The 21,531-nt window shown below is 41.8% G+C and overlaps 1 protein-coding gene across 2 annotated transcripts; it reads left to right on the top strand.

Annotated features, from left to right (window-relative positions):
- Positions 1 to 5,006: 5,006 nt before the first annotated feature.
- LOC119031962 (protocadherin alpha-C2-like) lies at positions 5,007 to 14,540 on the top strand. 2 transcript variants are annotated; one of them, XM_037120817.1, is made up of 3 exons: positions 5,007 to 7,597; positions 10,181 to 10,217; positions 11,221 to 14,540. In XM_037120817.1, exons 1-2 carry the CDS (start codon positions 5,162 to 5,164, stop codon positions 10,190 to 10,192), a joined length of 2,448 nt encoding a protein of 815 aa, XP_036976712.1. In that variant the 5' UTR covers positions 5,007 to 5,161; the 3' UTR covers positions 10,193 to 10,217; positions 11,221 to 14,540. The 2 variants fall into 2 exon arrangements, with proteins under 2 accessions (XP_036976712.1, XP_036976711.1); XM_037120816.1 differs by lacking the exon at positions 10,181 to 10,217 and having other exon boundaries at positions 11,221 to 11,316.
- Positions 14,541 to 21,531: the final 6,991 nt, after the last annotated feature.

Below are 21,531 nucleotides of genomic sequence, written 5' to 3'. Positions count from 1 at the left end.
ATTGTACACATGCTAGTATAGTATATTTGTAAGGTATAGTATTTGATGTATTTTGTCATATTTCTGCAGTCACATCCCCTGTCGGATGTCTGAGGAAGGATTTGAGCCTGATACGCCACAGTTCCAGCTAATGAACGTCCCTGGGATGCTTATCTAGTGCGCAGACTGTCTTTGTGTTTTTCCCTCTCTGCTCCCGTCCTTCTCACTGCGCTGAAATAACTACTCACCATGAATAAACAAAGCTGGAATTTCATTTTACTCCACCATCAAAAAAAAATCTGACATTGAGGACTTTTCTTAATTCAAATATCAGAGCACAGTGTGAACGGCGGTGTGGATTACAATTTGATGGTCTTGTGCACACTTTTGAAAATCAATCTGCAAACTCATGGCATTGAAAATGGGCTGAATAATAAAAAAAAAATGTAGCAGTAGCAGAATTACCTCACCAGGCTTTTAAAGTTTCTACCTGAAAAAACAAGGTGCCGGCAGCCCCCCCTTGCCCCGGCCTTGAATGCTGAATGCTGCCTTTTAAAAGAGAGCTTGAGATTCGTCTGCACGATTTTAAACACTCTTATCCAGTTCCCTTTCCATGACAGAATCAAGCAGGCACCCTGCTGAGACTATGACTTCAGGGCATGAACCCAGTCTTGGTCATGGGCATCCTCACATGCTATCCTCACATGGAACACCTGACCTGCAGTTATTATTATTGTCGGTGTGTTGTCACTCACGGCTCCGAGTGTCATTTAACCTTTACTCTTTACATTCTGGTCGGTAAACTTCAGGGCTTCAACTACGACTCTGAAGATAATCCTCGAGATCCATCGCCTCCAACCGAGCTACTGCAGACCAACGGGTTAATCTTCCGGGCTCGGGCCTGACTGCCTCGGTGAACAGCTTCATGTTCAAAAAGCTGAGTGCCCAGGGCCAGTTTTAGATTTATTTTGAGCTCTCTGCAGATCGAGTCAGAAGGATGAAACCTTTGAGGGAGAAAAAAAATATATATATGAATATATATCCCTGTCATTTAGAGACTACCAGCAATTAAAAAATACAAATCCAGATAGGCCCACAGCTACATCCTGCCAATGATTACAGATAATCAAGCCAAGATTTATTTTGTGACTGTATCACATCCGGTACCAGAAAACAGCCAGGCTTAGCAGTCATGATATGTCTCATGTCCTATAAGCAGAAACAGATAGCATATGTCCAGCCTCGGCACCAGAGCCCCAATCTGTGTCGCCTTATTTCTCTTCATTTCCCTCTGGACTCACCCACAGATCCAAGGCTTCCTCACCTCCTGGTTGAGAAGAGGAGCTTTCCCCATTTTCCTCCACTAGAGGGCACGTTTTCCTCACAGATAGCTCATCAGAAGCAACTAACAAACCACATCCAGCAACTGTTCCTGCAGTGTGTGTGTGTGTGTGCAACATATACATGGTCACCATTTTTTTTTTACTCAAAAATTATAATGTGTCTAAAACAGTTACCTCAAGTCATTTAATAACATGCAAATGTTCCATCTTATTTCATGATATAAATTCAGTGTAAAGTGACACAATCATGTTGAGTCAATGTCAAAAATGAACTTAGTCTTATTAACTAAGATTAAGGCAGACTTATATATATTTAAATTCTATGTACTCTATTATTACATATTAGGTTATGGGAAAATGTCTATGTAAACACAATGTGTTTTTCAAGTCCTTGTTGTTTAGGTGTTACGCTATAAAGTTAAGTATTTCAAATCGCTAATTCTGTCTAATAAAACACAAATCAGATCATCTAATTTCTACACCTCAACTCAATATGACAGAAAAAGTGCATCATTTATGAACTAGGTCAAACATTTAAATGTAATTTAGATAATAAAAATGATTAAAGAAAATGTTTAAGACAAATTGTTGTTGAATTGAATAATAGCTTTCTCTTTCATCACACTTCATCTGATAATTTTGCGTGCATGCATAGTATTAAATAAGTAACATTTTAGAAAGAATTCATTTGAATTAAAGTAGATTTAAAGTAGAATTAAATGTAAAACTCACAGGAAAATTCCCAAGGCACTCTCCTTTAAACTGTTAAAATGCCTTTATTGTCACAGTATGATCGTGTAAGACCTTTTTTAAGAGGTAAATATTGCCATGCTGTTTTAATGTTACTTGCTAAACAAGGTCAAACACGACTGTACTCTGACAATGAAAGTATTTTAACAGTTTAAAAGAGAGTGCCTTGCTGTTTTTCCTGTGATTTTTACTTCTCCTTGCAAAGTGCACCTCTAACAAACTCAATTTGAGTCCACGAAGCGCTCCCACCCTCACATTTCTTGCTTGAAAGAAACACATTTTTCAAAAAGTTTGAGAAAACCTGTCAAAACTGCTGCATACAGACAGTCATGTGGTCCGTACAGGAAAGGCAACGCCGCGTTAACTCGCTATTTTTCATGTCTTAAGTTAGCCTGGTGCTCCCGCTCATCCTCAATCTTCTCCTCTACACACTGTTACATGGTCTTCAGAGGAAAACAAAAGCATTGTGCCACATGTTCATTAACAGACAATAAGAAATAATGATGAAACAATATAAACAGACAACTACAAAGTGATCTATATAAAATAACTTAGAAACAAAAACACACAGAAGCAAACAGAGCTCTCCCGCCACAGTACAACACAGGTATTAACAGGTATTATCTGCACTAAACATGCCAGAAATAAAATCTTTATACTTGTTTGCCTTCAAAGCTGATAGCAACAGTGCTAAAAATGCCTGAAATAGCACTTTTTTCATAAAAAGTTGGTGATCTTTTCGGATTTTACAGGTGGAATGTCCCAATGGGAGCATCATCCTAGAAACAATACAGGATTATTATGGAATATGGGAATACTGTAGGCAGCAGTGTGTCTCTATGATCCTCTCGCTCTTCCACAACCACACCTTGTTACTTCTAGACTATTGAAGCTACAACATGGTATTTCATTGTGTATTCATTGCACACAATTTAGAAAGAAAGAAAAGAAACACAAAAAAACTGTCAGGAGGGAAGGACTGAGAGAAAAAGATGTAAATGCAAATCCATCTGTTACTTCAGCACCATGGACAGCACCGCAGATTTACCCTCATCCTCAGATCGCCTACTGTTGATAATCAGTTCTTCACCATGTACGTTTTCCATGTAAAGCCATGGTTAGGTGTTATTGCCTTGTGCTGTTAAATCTTTTATTACTGTATGTCCCCTTCTTTTGAATTTAAATCAATTTTCAACTTCACTCAATCAGCAAAATGTTGATTTGAAAATTTAGGAAACATATTTGCCTGAAAAGCATCTTACAAACTGGAGATTTAACTCCGACAAAGATATGTGACAATCTAATATGACGTACTTGTGTATCTTTTTTTCCATGGGCAGTGTCACTTTTAGGTTTTATGTCACAATAATTTGGCTGACAGCTTCATCCAAAACTTTGGGACCAAAATATTTATTGTATAGAAAAATACAGCAGGTTCTATGGGGAAGCAAATTTCAGGGTTTTGAAATATTACTAAACCTACCACTGATATATACTTTCACACAGTTATAATACAGTGCTGTTGGGTACGTTAGGCACAAGACAAAAAATAATGTCTCCTGTAATTCTGTAATATGTCACTGGATGGAGCCAAAGGAGAAGACTTTTGAGGGCCATCCTCATCTCATCGCCCATCTCTGCAGTATAACCCAACACATGCTTCTGCCCACGCACAACGCAAAGCTTTAGTGTTGCCAAGGATACTGCTGGGAATACATGGAGGTGCATTTAAAACCTCTGTTTGATGAGGTTGGACTGAATGAGTGAGGAATAGCCCACAAGACAGAGATGAGATACGCAAGAACAACTTTAAGTGTGCACTTATACTTATCTCCTTATACAAGAACACATTTCAGATATGCACCACCCACAAACTATTCTCAGTTATATCACCGTCAATCATCTGGCAGAACTGTCACGCAGTGTCACAAGAATGCACTATAATAACCACCAAAGGGACAGAAATATGTATGACTGACACAATATAATAGTCTTTTATCGTTTCCTTCTTCTTTGGGAATATTTTGATTGTAACCTATCAAAACTGATCTGGGTTGTTTGCAGAATTCAGCAAATCAAATAAAAAAAATAGCAGCCCATCATTGTTATGTACTTTAAAATCCTTTTGTGCAGTATTTATGATTCTGTAGTCAACAAATAAATGAAAAATAAGTTTCTTTGAGCCAAAATCTGTACAGTGGGAGTCCTGCAGATGAGACATATATGACTTTTTCAAGAACTAAGCAAATTTTACAAGATAGTTCCTTACTCCAGAATATTTCTATAAATCATCTTAATTTTGAGATCAGGGTATTGAGTTTGCAGGTCAACATGAAAAGCAAGTTGCAATATAATGAATAAAAAAATAAAATTTTTCATTTTAGGACTAATGTAATCCACATGTATAAATTGTGCCTTTTCACATGCACAAAATCTAAATATGCTACATGAATTTAATATTTTTTGCATGTGAACTAATATTTGAACATAATAAAAGTCACTAGTTGACTCGTTTTCACAAGTAATTGACTTTTTAACATACTGTATGAATGACAGTTTACAGATGTGCAATGTACACCTTAACATGTAGATTACATACATTCCATGAAAATTAATTTTGGTGTGTTTGATCGACGACTTACACATAAAATTCCACCTTTTTGGCCAGTCAGTTCACATGTGAACCACAATTTTAACTTGTGAAAATAAAATAATGTTATGTGTTAACTGGGCATTTTCATGAGTAAGATATTAAAAAAATGTTGTCCATTTAGAAAAAAGAATGGATGAATGTGTGTATCATAATATCCACATGAGGAAACCTGGTTGCTAGCTTGTTTCAGACCCTCCCCACCATCCTTTGATATGAGCGCAGCCCCCCCGGAGCAGCCCACACACACGCCGCCTCCGCCCCTGCAGAGCGCTGATGAGAGAGCCGCGCTCCTCCAGCGGTGCTCTTCTGTTCATGGCCTACTGCAGCTACAACTACAGCGTGGAGGCAAGAATGACACCGGCGCTCCCCTACGCCAAGACAACCTGATCGTAAGGACGGATCTTTTTTTTAACTTCTCATATTATAAAATACCACAATGATGGCGCGCGTCGTCGCACCTTCACGGACGCGGCTGATCGCGGCCGTTTTTCCGTTCTTGGCACTATGGGGATGCGCGCTTTCCATCACTCGCTACTCTATTCCGGAGGAGATGGAAGAGGGCTCCTTTGTTGCCAATCTGGCCACGGATTTGGGTCTGGATGTCCGCAGTTTGGTGGAGCGCAGGGCGAAGCTCGATGTCATTCACAGCAAAAATTACCTTGACATCAACAAAGAGACGGGGGAGCTGATAATCCGCGAGAAGATAGACCGAGAGAGCATATGCATGACTAAAACAACCTCGTGCTTCCTGAAAATGGATGTCATACTCGAGAACCCCATTCGCATTTTTAACATCGAGTTAGAGATCATGGACATCAACGACAACGCGCCCGTGTTTCGCAGGAGGACAATGCACTTGGACGTGTCGGAGGCAACCCCTCCCGGCGAGAGGTTCTCATTGACAAACGCCGTGGATGCGGATGTGGGGGCGAACACAATCAAGACCTACCATCTGAGCGAGAGCAAATACTTCAACATCGACATACAGACCGGGAGCGATGGTTCCAAATATGTCGATTTAGTGCTGAGTGGTAATTTGGACAGAGAGGAGCATTCGATTCATAATTTGATTTTAACCGCTGTGGATGGAGGGGTGCCTCCCCGCTCCGGCACAGCCAGCATCGTTATCAACGTCCTGGATATCAATGACAACGCCCCCCAGTTCAGTCAGCCGGTATTTTCTGTCAATGTCTCGGAGAACTCGGCTGCGGGGACTGTGGTCATGACCTTAAACGCAACAGACCTGGATGAAGGCACCAACGCTCAGCTGGTGTACTCATACACGCTGTACACCTCAGAGAAGACTCAGGAGCTCTTCTCGCTGGATCCAAACTCGGGGGAGATCAAGGTGAAGGGGGTGATCGACTACGAAGAGAGTCAGAGTTTTGAGATGTACATACAGGCTCAGGACAGAGGGGCCAACCCGCTGTCAGGCCACTGTAAAGTCATGGTGTTCGTCACAGATCTGAATGATAACTACCCCGAGGTGCTGATCAAGTCCGTGAAGAGTTCGCTGACGGAGGATGTCGCTGTTGGGACTCTGATCGCGGTGATCAGTGTCAGCGACAGGGACTCCGGGGCCAACGGGGTAGTGGAGCTCACCTTGAACCGGCAGCGGTCTTTGCCGTTCCTGCTCAACAAATCCTCTGAGGGCTACTTTGAGCTGCTGGTGTCAAAACCACTGGACAGAGAGATCATCAGCAAATATGACATCACGCTGAGGGTGACTGACAAAGGCTCCCCGCCTTTATCTGAAAACGAGACCATCACGTTAGAGATCCTTGATGTCAATGACAACGCGCCCAAATTCCCCCAGTCCTTCTACACTATCCATGTCGTGGAGAATAACCTACCAGGGGCGTTGCTGACATCTCTTAGCGCGCTTGACCCAGATCTCAACGAGAACCAGTACTTGGTTTATTTCATAATGGAGAAGGAGATTGTTAACACGTCTATGTCAATGCTGTTCTCCATCAACCCTGAGAATGGAGATCTCTATGCCCTGAAGACCTTCGACTATGAGAGAGAGAGGGAGTTCCTCTTCCACATCGAGGCACGAGACTCCGGCGTTCCCCCGCTGAGCAGCAATGTGACAGTTCACATCATCATTCTGGACCAAAACGACAACACTCCTCTCATAGTGTCACCTTGGCGGGCGCAGGGCTCCGTCGTGGAGGAGGTCATCCCGAGGTCCACAGATAAGGGGCACCTGGTGGCCAAAGTGATCGCCATCGATGCCGATTCGGAGCAGAATGCCAGGGTCACGTACCAGCTCCTGCAGATCACCGATGCGAGCCTCTTCAGCCTGGATCAGTACAACGGTGAAATCCGGACGACGAGGATGTTCAGTTATAGAGACCCGAGGCAACAGCGGCTGGTGATTGTTGCCAAAGACAACGGTGAACCTGCTCTCTCTGCTACTGTCACCATCAAGATATCGACAGTGGAACATGTCATGTCCTTTTCAGAGACTACAGAGTTGCCAATAGAGTACGACGTCTTCACAGACCTAAACCTCTACCTAGTAATCGGTTTAGGGGCTGTGTCGTTTCTGCTGCTGATAACCATCCTGGTTATTATCGTGCTGAAGTGTCAGAAACCAAAGCCAAAGGCCATCAAGATCCCCCCGGCCAACAGGAACAGCGTGATCAGCAGGAACAGCGTGATCAGCCAGAGAAGCTCCACCATCGCAGATTCCACCCTGATCTCCAGCGATGCCTACTGGTACAGCTTGTTCCTCGCCGAGACCAGGAAAGGCAAGGTGGTCGTGAGACAGCCGATCATTCCCAAAGGAGCCGGGTATTTCGTTTCCAGTATACCCAGAAGCATAGGGCCGAGCGAGACCACAGACTCCAGAGCATCCACACTGGAGGTATGTATGAATGAAAAGGGTAGCTGTGGTTTAATCACCCGATGAACAGGTGCGAGACGTTACGTTTGAGGGCAGCTTTTGATCTAGATGAAAAAGGCCAACAAACACACTTTCATTCAGGGCTGCCTACAGACAGAACAGTGTTGATGAAACAACTCGTTGATGTGTTTAGGGACCTAACTGTTGTATAAAAACTTCTGACAGATCACGGATTTTCTTTCCTTTGGAAGGCCAACAAGTTGTATTGCAGGCTCAAAGAAGAGTCTTTAGAGTCAGAGACACAAATCAGAACCAGAAATACTTTATTGATCCCTGTTGGGAAAGTGGGTCATGTTACAGTTGCTCCTAGTCAGTAACAGAAACACATATGAGCATAGAGAAATTATAAGACTTTAAGATACAAGTTAAAAAAAAAAAAAGGAGATAATATGTTGAATACTTGAAATATGCAGTTTAAATGCAGTATCAATGTATATCAGCATATTGGACAGAGGAATAATAGCTAATAATAGATTAATGATTTTGAAAAGCAGAACAGAGCTGATACAACAGAATAACTTACTGTATGCATTCAGAACAGGTCGCATAAGCAAAATTTGAGTGTCAGTCTTTTATAATTTTTTGTTTCATGCACTTTCTATCAATTATTTTTAACATAAAACATTTTGGGCGAAGTTCCTCCAGTGGCACATTTCTGCTCCAAACATCTCAGATGGTTTTGTTTGAAAAAACTTGTCAAGGCTACAAAAAGATAAAGTTTTACTAAACTGTACTAATCTACACTAAAAGTGGTTAAAGCAGCTGCAACACTGAAATGCTACCGTACAGTGATGCGTCAGTATTAAAGGTCCAGCGTGCAGGATTTAGTGGTATCTAATAGTGTGGTTGCAGTGTCCAACCAGTGAAATACCCCCTCAAAATGTAAAAGAGGATAAGGGCCCTCTCTGCAGCCAGTGTTTGGTTTGTTCAACACATGGACCAATTTGCTCTTTCTAAGGTTACAGAAACACACTGATTCTTATTTTCAGGTGATTATACACTAATATAAACATCATTCTGAGTATTATATTTAATCTCTTCCATTATATCACCGTAAATCCTCCTAAATCCTACAGACTCGACTTTTAAGAATGTAACAGTGTCGTGTGTTATTGTATCTACCAGTCAAACTGACCACTTTCTCTGCAGAACAAGAACTTTTATATAATATTGATACATCGAAGTACTTCAGTGCTGTTATTGACGTATGGTTTTGAGTGTTTTTACTGTACTTTTACAGAAAGGATACATTCACACAAAACATTAAAAATCCGGCATTATCTAACCATCCCCCTGCCGATGGAAAGTCAGGTGAAGTTTTGTAGGCCATGAAACATTTCTGGACCCTCACAGCAAAAACATGACTTCAGCATTCTCATAAACATCTTCATACAGGATGTACGCTAACGCTTTTAGCTTAGCAGCTACGGTGAAGATTTTTAAAAAGATGTAAAAAAGTCAAACAAATGTCAGATCTCAGGGATGTTGGAGACTTGGATTACACCAGAAGAATGTTGTGTTTCTATCAGTTTACTTTATTATATTTTAAAACAAGTCCCCGTCTATTTCAGTCGTTTAGGAGAAGGCTGCAATGGCAGTTTTGCCATGAAGCTCCACAATATTTGCTGGGGACCTTACCCGACTTTCCATCGTCATCGGGGGGGAATAAATGATGACTGAATTTTAATTTTTAGGGTGAAATTGTCCTTTAAGTAAAGGATCTGAGTACTTCTTCCACAGCTGGCTCATGTGGACTCTGAAATGCATTTAAGGCACCGATGCCTGAAAAATCTATTATTATTAATTTTGTGTCGGGTTTCTGTGTTCGAAAACGAGGTCGACAAAATGGTGTAAAAATACTGCATCAGCTCCAAAACACTTCTACTACACTAATTTCATAATATACATATCTAATGCACTGTAATGCATCTATTTCCAAAGGCAACAGTTATAAGTCCGATAAGATTAAAGCCCTGCTGATGCTCACCATGAGCATATTTCTCCAGCCAATTTTCTGCACTTTCATTGCATAATTAGGCCAAACAAATACCCCCAAACTGATAATGTGCCACTGTTCCACGTCTTCTGCAGTATGTAGGTCATTTATTGCAGATGCATAACACACAATCAGAGCATAACTAGTAGGCGTAAGAGGGGGGCGGAGGGGGGAGGAGGCGGTGGGGGAGTACTTCAAAGAAGCCCAGACATGGATGGGGTTTTCTTCAAGGACAAAGGATACATTTTCGCTGCATGATGGGAGACGCGTCGCGCTGGGGGTCTGCGGGAATCAGTCGACTGTATTCAACATCGAACGCCGCCGCGACTGATCCAGATGTTGTTTGCTTTTGTACAGCTGGACCTGCAGACTCGGCTGCAACAAGTGATGCTATGAAAGATTAAACAGTATGAATATGCATAAATGAACAGGTGCACCGAGAGAGAGAGAGAGAGAGAGAGAGAGAGAGAGAGAGATTTGTGCATGATGGTTTGAGTGTCTGAATTTCACGTGTACCACTGAACTTGTCTCTTTTTTCTGTTCTTAAGTACTCAAAATGAAAGGAAGTCCATTCTACAACTGGAGGTATGCTGGTTGCTAACTACATCCTGTAGAGCCACTAGAGTCATGTAGACATTTATATTTACTATCCTTTTTCTATTTGGTATATATTTTTGGTTTGGCTAAAACAAAAAAAAAGAAAGAAAAAAATGGTTTTGATGACCTTTCAACAGTCCCCAATGTAATCCTTTGGTCAACACACTGTATTTCTCCTGACTAAACAGAGCAGAAATCAGATATATTTCCATCAGTCCTCTCTGCCCCTTCACAAACACAGCACTCCACGCTATTGTGAGCACTCGCATTCAGATTGGCCGGTCTCTCAAGTGCGAAAAACGCTTATCGAGTGGAGTGGAGATTAGAATAAAATTGGCTGCTGGTCAGACTTTTGTGTTGTGCACATCTGGCTGGCTTTGGCGGAGATTCAGGGGTGAAGTGATGGCACGGACAGAAGAAAAAAAAAAAAAAAGAAAGAAAAAAAGAAAAGGGATTATGGAATGAGTTGTCCTGAATAGGCTCTCAGTGTGTAACATACCTGAGAGCAGTGACTGTGTCTTTACTATCTCCACATCCCTGCACATGAACTCTGATAGGGCATGTTTCAAAATTCAATGTCCAACACTAATGTGGAGTCTATTTTTCCTCCCCTCCTTCTTCCATAGTTGCAATATTGGCCCACCAAATACCAAATAGCACATTGTGATGCCTGCTTGTGCATGCTTAAAATGACACCCTCTGCTTCCCTATTGTCATATTTTATTTTAGCCGTGTGTTAATCTGATTTTCTTCGGATGATTTGGTGAAAAATCCAGAACCCCCCTCGACGATACTGATTCCAAAGAAAAAAAAAACGCACAGGAAGTTTCTAGATTTAGACCTGAATTTGAATGAAACCCAATGTCGTGTCACTTGATGGTGGCAGTAACCAGTCACAATCCACTGTTGCATGAGTGAGGACTTTCTACCAGTGCACATCGAGGTCGGCCTTCCGTTTCCCGGCTAATTCTGTCTTCTGTCTCCTTCGCAGCAACCCAGGAGAGAACTGCCATGATATAATCATCTCTTCATGGGAGTCTCTGGCTGGAACTCTTCCCTGTGACTCACAAAGAAGATGTAAAAAAAAGAAAAAAAAAAAAGCTCCCCCACGCTCCAACTCTTCTCTCTCCCCAGCTCCTCTGATCCCAATCCGCCCCCGTACAGTCATCGACCAATAATCACCTCAGCTTTTCTACCTGCCTCTCTCTCTTTTAAGCATGAATCTGCATGATTCTACAACATGGTCAACAAAAAAAGATATATAGGGTTGGACATAAAAGGGACTGAAATCATTACCGGCAGGATGTTCGGACATCTCTAGGGTTGCCTCATGTAGTTAATCATTCCCTCTTTAACACTTAACGAAACTCCTCAGTGGACATATTTGCCTTCTCTGCAGGGTTTTTAACGCCGTGTGCTGTAGTTTCTAGAAAACCATCATATACATACGTCACGCTACGTCCTTTTTTTAAGTGAAAGTTGAAAAACACGCCTATTTACAAATGCAACCCTGATTTCAAAAAGAAGTCGGGACGCTGTGGGAAACATAAATTAAGTGATCATTTGCTCATCCTGTTTCATATACACTCAACTGAAAAACAGCAGAATGACGATATATTTAATGTTTTACCTCAGCAACTTGATTGACTTTTGATTTTTGTTTTTTTATTTTTTAATATGTGCTTGTTCTGAATTTGGTGAACATTTTTAAAAAGTTTGGGCCGCAAACGACTGGCTAAGTTGTTGAATTGCTCCAGAAACACCTCCATACCACATACCACCATTCAGCCGGTTCAAAAAGTTTGACAGTGATTCAAATTGTATTATAATTATTGATATTCACTGATATAAGTGTAATCAAACCAAAAAGACTAATAACTTTATAAAAGCTGAATACATTTTTTATTCCTTCTCGATCATAACATTCTCCATTACCTTTACATTTTTACTTCCAAGTCGTGTCTTCAACTTTGTCATCAAGTGATTTGAGTTGACTAAAATCCAAGAGTCCACATGTCTGGCTGCAGGTAAACACGGTCCTTTGCATATGATTGCACTCTATTTTTGTTAATTCAGGTGTTTCTCACGTCGTCCCAACTTTTTTTTTTTGGAATGGAGGTTGTGCACATGAATCAGGGTGAATAGATTCTTCCATAATTCTTCCAAATACCGAATTGTAGCTGGTTATGTCAGTGATTCAGGCTTTGCACTTGGTGTTTTTTCTCTGTTTTTCTGGAAGCATTTCTACCGTGTTACGACTCACGGCCTTTCAGCAGGGCTCGAACTGTCGACCGAATGAACCAATCAGGTTTTGATTTCCCCATTTCTTTTAGTTTTTTTCTTTTACAGTGTCTGTCGTACTCAACTGTGATGAATGTGTGAAATGAAAGAATGAAAGAAAAGTGTAAAACTGAACAAAAAGATAGGAGATTTCTCTTTTCATTTGATTGTAGATACTGTGGTTCTGTAGAGACGATAATGAGGTCGGAGAAGCAAAAAGACTCTTGACACCAACATCAGGTCCATCTCGTGCAGACATCTGCGCCGGTACAGAACATCTTGACGAGGTTGGACACTTATCAGGCTGCAACACTGAATTTTTCAGAACTTTGATCACGTTTCACACACAGTTTCAGCCTGTCTCGTCTGGTCGGAGTCAGAGAGGTCGAGGGTGCAACTGGGGGAGGTGTGGCCGCAGATAAAAACATGCATTTGTAAGGCACTGTGACATCACAAATTGGGGGCGGGGCCAGACTGGGGTCAAATGTAAATCCATCTCCCTTTATAATAAGACATTATCAAAATTATAAGCTATTATCTTACCAATCCCATCTTTTTCTCCCAGACCGATAAAGCAGTGCAAACCGTATTAATCAAAAAATACAATTACAGTAAAAATAAATAAATTTAAAAAAAAAATATTTTGTAATGACAAATCGAGAAAAGAGTAAGGAAAAACAAAAATGTATTTATCTTTGCCGTGGCGCGAGGGAATATAAGGTCCAGGCAAGGTGTTGTTTTATGAATCTTCATGTTTTTTATAAATATTTTAAGTATTAACTTTTAATGCTGCTTTCGTGAGCTTCTTCAAGGGCATTTGTGTTGCATACTTGTAGTTTTTAGTGCGTACGATGTCGTTTTGATAGTGTACATAAGTTCAAAAACGGAAGCTAAAGTCCTTTTTTTTTTGTCTTGACCTCAGATGTGGCGCTGTTGCACTACTTGTCAACAAGCCCAGGACTTTTGTTTTGTTAATTTTCTCAGTAAACAAACGAGGAGCTTATTAGGACTCACTTTATTTAGGGTTGTTGAATGATCCAATCTGCTCGGGGTGTGAGGGAAGGAGATTAAAACGGTGAGAGGGAGAGCGTAGCTGCAGTGTTCTGCCGCTGACTCTGCAAGAAAAAATCTACATGGATGGCGCGTAGAAAGTATTAAGCGGATGACAGCACTTTGAAATATGCGCCGGATCCAAACGTGTCTAACTGTTTTCCGAGACGTATCGAGCTACATGTTCTGAGTCGGTGAAATCTAACCTCTCCTCTTCCTCTCTCACCGTTTGCGCCCAGAAACAAACACAGCCGGCTGTCTGTCGCACTGAAAACAGACGCCGCATGACGAGGGGGATCTCTACACGGTGTGCAATCGATGACGCCCGATTCCAAAAGTTGTTTCTAAAAGACAGAATTGCACATGTGATGAGCTCCTTTGCGTGCCTTCTGCATTGTAAACGGTGTACTGTACCTGACTGTTAATGAATGAAACGATGGCATGTCATACAGTATTATAAATCACAGTTACCCCGATGATCAAAACACCTTGAATCTCTAAAAGTAGATGGGGGTGGGGAGGCTCAGCCTTTTCTTTTTTGGTTTTGGAGCAGACGTTGTACGGAGAACCAGTAGATGCATTTACTGTAAATTGAACTGCTTTATACTTTGTGTTTTTTATACAGTGGACTTTTTTGATATTCTTCTGTATTCACTGTGATCGGACGGCACAGGAGGTCGCTTGTGCTCGGCATAGTAAAAAAAAAAAAAGTGTGTTTTTCTTTCTCATTCGTGTGCGCAGCTCAGTTTTTTTCTTCTGTTGTTTTTTTTTTCCTCTGCTAATTTGCCAGTCAGATTGTACCGTATGCTTCGAGAGTCGCATCAGAAAAAAACCTAATCCGGTTCCATCCCACTTAGTGGATCAAAGACAGTATGGGAGAGAATGGTCTCGCTTTTCTTTTCAAGTCTGGTTTAATTGTCGGATTTTGATGTTGCTTATTTGGCTTAAATGTTCTGCCTGATCATACTAGTTTGAATAAAGCTTTTTAATCTGTCTCTGCGTCGTCGTGTCTGTGATGAAAAATGAAACACAGTTATCAAAAGTGACTTCTGGAAATGTGACACACTCACACTCTTTCTCTCGCTCTCTCTCTTTTTCTCCCTCTGAAAATTTCCCTCGCAAACACACATTTTGACCCAGTTTCTCTGTATAAACGCTCGGCACTAATTCTTGGAAATTGAAAACTAAATAAAAGGGGATGTGCCTGCAGTTCAAATCGCAGAAGCAGACAAATAATGGCTTTGTCAGGATTAGTGAAAAGCCTGGAGCCAAATTGCACAGTGTGCTGTTCACTGTGACCACACAGGGCCGTCAGTCCGCCGTCCACCAGGACACAGATGTGTGAGGTCGCTGTGAATGTCTGTGACATTTTGTGTTGCATCATGTTTGTCTGCGATTTCCAACAGAGTAAAACTAAAAGTGTTGGAAAAGGATTTATGTATTAGTTTTTGTTTTCTTACACACATCCAGGGGGTTAAAAAATACATGTTTCATTATATAAACGTCTCTTTGTATTCTAACTCATTCTCACTCTCGACAAAAGTCCAGATAGAAAAATAAAGCTAAGTGACAAATGTTATAGAAATAAAATAAAGAGGTATTATCCTACATTTGGGATGTGGAAGTCATCATATTTTGGATACACTGTAAAAAATTCTGTAGACTAATTTTCAGAGAATTTAGTGTTTTTACCACATGAAAATTACACCTTGACTCTCTTGACACTTGTCTACTCTGTTTAATTTGGTTGAAGGGTTGAAAATTGCTACTTATAGTGGCAACATGCTCTGCTGAACATCACAGTCCAGTCACCGGCTGCGCTCACATTTTGAGTATTATCATATTTGGAATAATAGTGTAAAACTACAGTGTGTGCATGTAAACGTAACCACTGATACTACTGTGTCAGCGAGATGCAAATGTTGGTCAGGTGCTAGTACAGTGTTGATGTTATAAACCTGATTTTAAAAAAAAGTACTTTGACATTTCTTTTTGGTAGGTAGTATATAATCATTACTGTATTACTGTAATGAAATTCGCAAGATTTTATAATAAAACCAAATTAAACATGACTATTCTGCAAGTGTTCTTCTTCTGCAGGTAATGTAAGTGTAAAAACATCAAAAAGCTGTGTTTTTGGGAAAGTAATTTAAAGTTCTTGTTTTTTTACAGTGTAGTCTGTGAACTGACGGTCGACACTCATCCCACCAGCACTCTGCCGCTGCGATGTCAAAGGCCTGCAGGTCCTCGGGTTATTTGTGCTTTTAACGGGATCAGAAGTAGGTCGGAGGAAATGAGCAGTGCACCTGTGGCTACACTCTTCTGGGCTGAGCCTCGCTGTGTTACTTGCCATCATTTCGTCTCCCAAGTGGTCTGGTGCTGTCCGTGGTGCTGAAAGGGATGAACAACCCAGCTCCACTGTTTTTATTATTATTACACTGTTTACTTGAAGGTAAAATTGCTTTACTCTGCAGGGTGCCCTGCCCCACATTTTTATTTTATTGCAACTTAATGTTTCTTTAGGTTCAATTTTAGGTTGTGACGATGCTGTGCTAACGGTCTGGTTGGATTTAGAAACAAAGGGAAAGTATTTGTGCTGTATTTGTGGTTCTGTCAGGCCATAAAAACAGCTCAAATCTCTCTGGACATCTTCTTAAAAATGTTCAGTGTTTACTTACTTAAAGAACCTTTAAACCTTGTCTCGAACAGTAGTCTTTGGCTTGTATATTATAGAGTGGGAGGGGCTAACCCAGCTTTACAGCGTGTGGGCTTTGAGTGTTTCTCCAGAGCACTTATGGTATATGTATCAACAGAAAAGCAGCGTCACTGGAAAACCTTCTCGTCTCCACAGTAAAGCAGTAAAAGCTTTATCAGACGATGCAATTAAGCACCTCCATTACACATCATCAGGATTTTTCTTTGCAGCGGTTGCTTTCATTTTTAGTCTTCGGGGCTTCAGCGTGAATCACCTTCAGATCTTCACAATCAGAGAAGAGGATCTGCTCGCTCAGAGCCCAAAACCAGCTGACGGCAGCGTATTGATCCAGCGAGTGTGTTTCACTATCGAGCACCGGATTAGAATATTAACAAAAAAAAAATATGGAGATTTTCAGAGACGGGAGCAAGCCGCTTACACATATTTTAACCAGATTATGTGGATTTTGCTCAATCCCGTCTTGATGCGGTCAGAACGAGAGTCCATTTAAATCAGATTCAGACAGACATGAATCTTGGACTTAACACAGGAGTTTTTCCTTTTATAATCATCCATGTTTCATTCCATTATAGGAGAATCTGAGGCCCACTCTCTGCTACAGTCTATTCAAACTTGTGGCGTGTAGTGGCCCTTCAGCAGAAGGTGTTCTCTGGTGCCCTCTGTCTGTGCTGGGAGGCCTGAAGTACCTGGAGGATGGGAGGGTGAAGTGTTGTGTCATCCATGTGTGAGGGAAAGGGGATTTGGGTGCTATCATAACCAGCGCAAACCCACAGCTATTAATACACCTTTAGGATGAGACTCTAACACTCTACTTTGCCCCCGGTCAGATGAGTTTGTCGACGCACCCGCTGCAAACGTGCGAGGCGCTTCTAGTCACAAAACTCACTTGGAGCATCACAGACGGCGGCCCACTGAATCAGTAAATCTCTGTAAATCTGTTAAAACCCCGCGCTGCAGTGACAGTCACATCAGTCAAAGTGTGAGACAGCCTGTGAGTGCTTGACCCATTTGCGTGGCTGAGTCAGATCAGCAGAGGAGATGTCCTGGCCTGAGCCCTGATGCGCAACAGGGGTCACGAGTCTCGGCACCTACAGCTTCGGTTCTGCGCCACAGCTGGAAGGACAGAGCGAGGAGATTTCCCAGCAAGTGTCCAGTCATGTGCGTCTCCTCCCTCGCCGCCCCGAGCGGGGAGTTCTGACTACGGAAGGATTTGATGTGTCATTTGTTTTATTGTGTGAAAAGATGAAACAGCTGCGGCATCGCGGCAGAAATGGATATGAACGGGTTGTCGCTCCGATTTAGGGAACGCGCGGCGGATGAGGCGGCACTACAAATCTATTAGTGCATCATCACCGCAGACAAAATCTGTCTCGTTGCCTTTATATTAACATCTGCGAAGATGTTGCTTTGATGAGGCAGACGCTGCTCTGGATTAGAGAGAATTCATTCCTTGATCGTTGTAAATATTCATATATAGAGCATTAATAAGGAACAGGCCTCTGCGCTCACCGGGGAGCCAAGAGACTGAGGTGGTCTGGTCTGATCTGTTGGCCCGGCTGACTGAGTGCTATGACGCAGCTAATCGAGCGAGATTTAGGCTCCATCTTGAGTGATGCCTGTGGCAGGGGTTTTATTTTTTGTTATGTGGGGCTGCCCTTGCCACGGGGTCACTGCTGGACTAGTTTGTGTCGGCTGTTCTGTGCTGCATGTCTGCATGTCAGCTGGAATCTGGAACATGTGCACTGTGCAAAATGACCACGAATGTGTGAAAACTTGCAGAATTGATCACAGAAATGCCTCCAAATGCCCCCTAACACACACACACACACACACACACACACACACACACACACACACACACACACACACACACACACACACACACACACACACAGCTGCCCAATAACATCACTCCTTTAGCAAAAGCACATTCGATTAAAGATAGTGAATATCTCGGGGTAACTCTTTTGGTACGTCCAACCATGGCTTCCATAGGCTTTTTCTTTTCATCTTGCTGTGTGGGGACTGTACATCAAATTGAGTATGTTGATCACAGCTGGCACAGAAACATTCATCAAATTGCTGTTGCTATGGAAACACAATTCCCAGAGTCTTATGCAACAAAAACCTAAAATGGTTCCTATAACAGAGCAGGTTAACAATCAGCAGTGAATATTCAGAAGAGGAGGGGCTGTACGTTCTGCTCAGATTCCTCGAATGCAACATATGTTTTTTGGGGTTTTTTTGCAGATCTGCTCTACAAGCCGGCCAGGGGCTGCACATTTTTTATATATTTGTATTGTGAATTAATATGAGTCTCTTTTGTTCCCTTTCGATGTGGAATACAGTTAATAATCGACAGAGCCAGGCAGAAGCTCACGTTGCAGAACTCCACGGCCACGTCGAACACATGCTGCATCAGCTGAGGATCGTGTTGCTCTCACTGTATTTCCTCTCTTCACCACAGGCTGAAATGCACAGGCCAGTCAAACATCAAGGTGAAAGAGGAACAGATCCTGGGGGCAGCTGGAGGAGACATATTTTAAATCAATGTTCAGTGTGCTTTTGAAAAAACACGTCTGTTTAGAGTTTTCCTTCTATGGTTTTGATTCCCATAACATTGTTTTTTTTTCATTTGGCATGTATCGACTGTTGTAAAACTAATTTAATATACTAATTTGTAAAAATGATGTTATTGTGGTCCAGCTGACTCTGCACAGACAAGAGCCGTCGTGGCCCTCCTCCATTTAGACGCAGTCACCCAGTGATCTACTCTGCTCGGGGCGATCAGGACAGCCGTGTCCTGCCAGATGTTGTGACCGACTTTGCCTGTCTGTTTTGGACGGATTTCCCAGACTCCCTCAGCTTCGGCCAAAAATAACGAGGCTTCTCTCTCACACGGAGATGCTGGTGCTGATTCCTCTTCCTGTTGCTTATACCAAAGCGACAGACACAGTTTTTCAGCTCCTCGTTACTCAGCGGTGTTCCAAATTCAGTTTTCTTTCAGCATATGAAGCAGTGGCTGCAAATTCATCCACTGCATGATCACCATCTCTAGACTCTACCCCAAATGTAATAGTTACTAACATTAAAGTCAGATTATTATAATTTAATTGCTCTACCATCTCATTTTAGAGAGAGACGTGATGTTTTCTGAAACTAAATGCAGTAAACGGGACAAATATACTATGTAGATGTCATTTTGACTGATGCAGCCACATTATTTGCTGCATTAACATGTGATTTTTCCTCATGTAACTAACGCAGACAGATATAGATTATATTTTTAATCTCTTTAAGTACAGGATCGTGATCCAAATTATCACAACATCTGGCTCCGACATCCACGGAATCATTTATTAGATCCATCTTAATCGCATCACGACTTTAACTGGATTATCTTTTTTTTTTTTTTTCTACATCCGAAGATCCCACACCAGGTTAAACAGATGCATAATGACAAATGAATGAAATCCAATGAAACACCAATTACAGATGTATCCAGATGCAAAGTGATCTGCTGTGGCTACGTAATGTCTTCAATCCTGCGACCCAACCCGGCCTCAATCCCCGAGGAGCTGACCCTCGCATGACCTTTCCACAGAAACTGTGAAATCCAGCAACTCTGTGCAGCTCAGCAACGTCCACATGCAGGACTTAACAAACATACTGAGATCACAGTGAAAGGTGTATTAAAATGGTGTTGCACTATCACAAGTCTGCAAAGTGAGATTTCAGTTCCAGAGTCACACTAGAAGACCTCTGTGTAGCATTTTAATGAGAGCAGTGGAAAAACGCAGTCGCCGCTCTAAAACGCTCTGATTTAAACGCAGGCCGGGGTGGACGGATAGCAACAGCGTGCTTGTGTAACCATTAAGTGCACTTAGAGGCTGTGGACGGCAACATCTTTGGGAACTTCACTCCCATTAATGCTTTAGCGTACAAATACAAGTCCAGCGCTTCAGAACTGCTTCATATTGCATGGTGATCCAGCCGTCTCCCTGCAGGGTTAACTGCAACATCAACCAGGTTAGGAAACTGTTTCCCCCGGAACCCAACAGAGGCATCCAAATACTGCATGTGTATTGTATCTTAACTTTTTATTTAACTCATCCATACATAACCAAAATGTACACCAATATCCAACATCTCACCCACTTTCCCAAACATCCATCTGTGGCCAAACTTTAAGTGTTCTGTCGTCTCAGGCGCGGTTCATTTCCACCCATAAAACACAGAGTGGGGAGCAGGATTTCAAGGGTTAAAACTATTAACTTAAAGTGTATTTAAGATTAAAAGAGTAATATCTATAAAAGTGAATTTAGGCAACAATAAGACTGATATGTAAAACAGCTGGTGGGGCCTATAGGTCAGATATGGAGGTCAACAAGACCGGGGAAATATAAGGAAGAGCTACATGCACGCACTTTAAAAAAGGTTAAAAGTCATGAAACAACATTCAGCTGTGCAGTGAATGCACCGCGCCGGGTCGTGAGCAGACAAATAACCTCCTTCTTTCCCTTGATTGAGCTCCGGCTCAGGACGGAGACACACATCAAGGTGGGCAGATGGTTTGCACACAGCGTCATATAAACCAGGGATGCCAAAAAAAAACTTGGACAGCAGAAGCAGTCAGCAGAAACAAACTGAATCAATCAATCAAATAAGAATGACGCTACATGTTTCACAGCAGCAGTATCAGTACTAAACCAAACTGTCTTCAATCAGCCCACATCCTGTCATTTGTGATGCAAAAAAATCCCCAAAATTGGAAGTGATCTTCAACATTTTTAAGTGATGTAATGAGGGAGATGGTATGAGGTCAGACTAGTAAATGACAGCGGGAGAAATATGCATAATGCATCAAAATTCACTTAATGGAATGTGTTAGATAACATTTTCCTGACGTGAGCTGATTTTGAGACAATTTCAATTGATTATGCTTCATAAAAAAAGTGATGGGGACAAACATACCAGGGAATAAAGTGGCAGTCAGGGAACGACCTGGTCTACAAACATCCTGCTCTTACATTCAATCTGATGCCAAGTAATCATGTAAAACAAGTTAAACACTCTTTGTCTTGGCTTTGGAACAATGTGTTCATAAATACACTCACTGCTTCATCCTGCACAAAAAATATACAGACAACATGTGCATTTAGTGCAGAGCTGCTGGTCCCTCACTGCTCAGATATGAGACTCTTCACAGGTCAGCAGGTCACCAGATGTCTCAGAGTCTTCTGCACTCGAAGCCCT

The sequence above is a fragment of the Acanthopagrus latus genome, chromosome 13 (assembly GCF_904848185.1).
Source record: "Acanthopagrus latus isolate v.2019 chromosome 13, fAcaLat1.1, whole genome shotgun sequence".
Classification (NCBI taxonomy): Eukaryota; Metazoa; Chordata; class Actinopteri; order Spariformes; family Sparidae; genus Acanthopagrus; species Acanthopagrus latus.
This window is presented reverse-complemented; position numbering and strand designations above follow the sequence as displayed.

Coding starts and splice junctions, on each gene's coding strand:
- LOC119031962 (XM_037120816.1), top strand. CDS start 5,162: ATGATGGCGCGCGTCGTCGCACCTTCACGGACGCGGCTGATCGCGGCC. Junction 7,598..11,220: donor CCAGAGCATCCACACTGGAG/GTATGTATGAAT, acceptor TCTCCTTCGCAG/CAACCCAGGAGAGAACTGCC.